Source organism: Hippocampus comes, unplaced genomic scaffold (genome assembly GCF_001891065.2).
Source record: "Hippocampus comes isolate QL1 unplaced genomic scaffold, H_comes_QL1_v1.1 scaffold22, whole genome shotgun sequence".
NCBI classification, from domain to species: domain Eukaryota; kingdom Metazoa; phylum Chordata; class Actinopteri; order Syngnathiformes; family Syngnathidae; genus Hippocampus; species Hippocampus comes.
The window spans coordinates 8,312,952-8,313,830 of NW_017806175.1; the positions used below are offsets into that span (position 1 = coordinate 8,312,952).

At 53.5% G+C, this 879-nt stretch overlaps 1 protein-coding gene across 1 annotated transcript in view; it reads right to left on the reverse strand.

Annotated features, from left to right (window-relative positions):
- The window catches only part of LOC109531963 (max-binding protein MNT-like), a gene marked incomplete at its 5' end in the record, with an annotated part of 7,132 nt that extends 6,253 nt beyond the window's left edge, over positions 1–879 (reverse strand). Inside the window, 2 exons of the mRNA XM_019896501.1 lie at positions 67–108; positions 704–879. Coding sequence (XP_019752060.1) covers positions 67–108; positions 704–879 — 218 coding nt within the window. The remainder of the gene's footprint in view (positions 1–66; positions 109–703) is intronic.

Genomic DNA, 879 nt, shown 5'->3' on the forward strand with positions numbered 1-879 from the left:
GGGGGGCTGGATGATGATTTTGGAAGAGAAGAAGAGAAGTCGACAGCCGTCCGCAGCGCAACTCACCTGTTCTGCTCCAGCTTGTTGTGGACCTCCCTGGTGCCCGCCCTGAGAATAGACAACAACAAAAAATTCAAAGAAATCAATCAACCGAAATTGAGAGGCGGCGTTGGCCTTGAGATCCGAGCGCAACGTCTGGCCAACATCGCTTGAGGTTGCCTCGGTTGCAGGGGAAGGGAGCGTCCTATTCCGATTGGTGGCGCCGGTGCCCCTCCACACGCCCAAAAGGACCTTCAGGAAGGACCTCGGGTCCGCGTGCGCTCAGGATTTGCAAATGTGTCGGATTGTTTCATGCATGTTTGCAAAACAAGCCAACGGTGGTTTGATGGGCACGCCGGAAGGCTTTCCCCCACATTTGCGCTCACCTCAAGGCCAAAAGACAACACAACTCAACTCTGATCTCAAGGCGCCACCGTATGCATCTTTTGGGCACAATTTATCCATCAGCTTTTTGGAAACTAGAAAAAAACAAAACTTTCTTTGGAAAAATGTTTTTGGCAATGGACAAAATCGCATACTCAGTTGAACTTGATCTCTTCTTTGATGATTTCTAAGAATGAATTGCTCTTGCTTTGATTGGAAGGTGGCCTCGAGTGTTTTGAAAGGCGCATTCTTCCGATGAGGATTATTTGGAGGTACTGACCCTCCAGGCCTCCTCTTGGCGTTGGCCCCTCCTCTCATGTCATCCAGCATGAGGCCGTTGGTCCTGAGGTGGGACACGGGCGGAGCCTGGTGGGACACCGGGGCGGGGCGCGGGGTCGCTCCGTCGCCGCTCACGGGGGGCGGGTAGTGAAGGTGAATCGGAGGCGGCTGCGATTG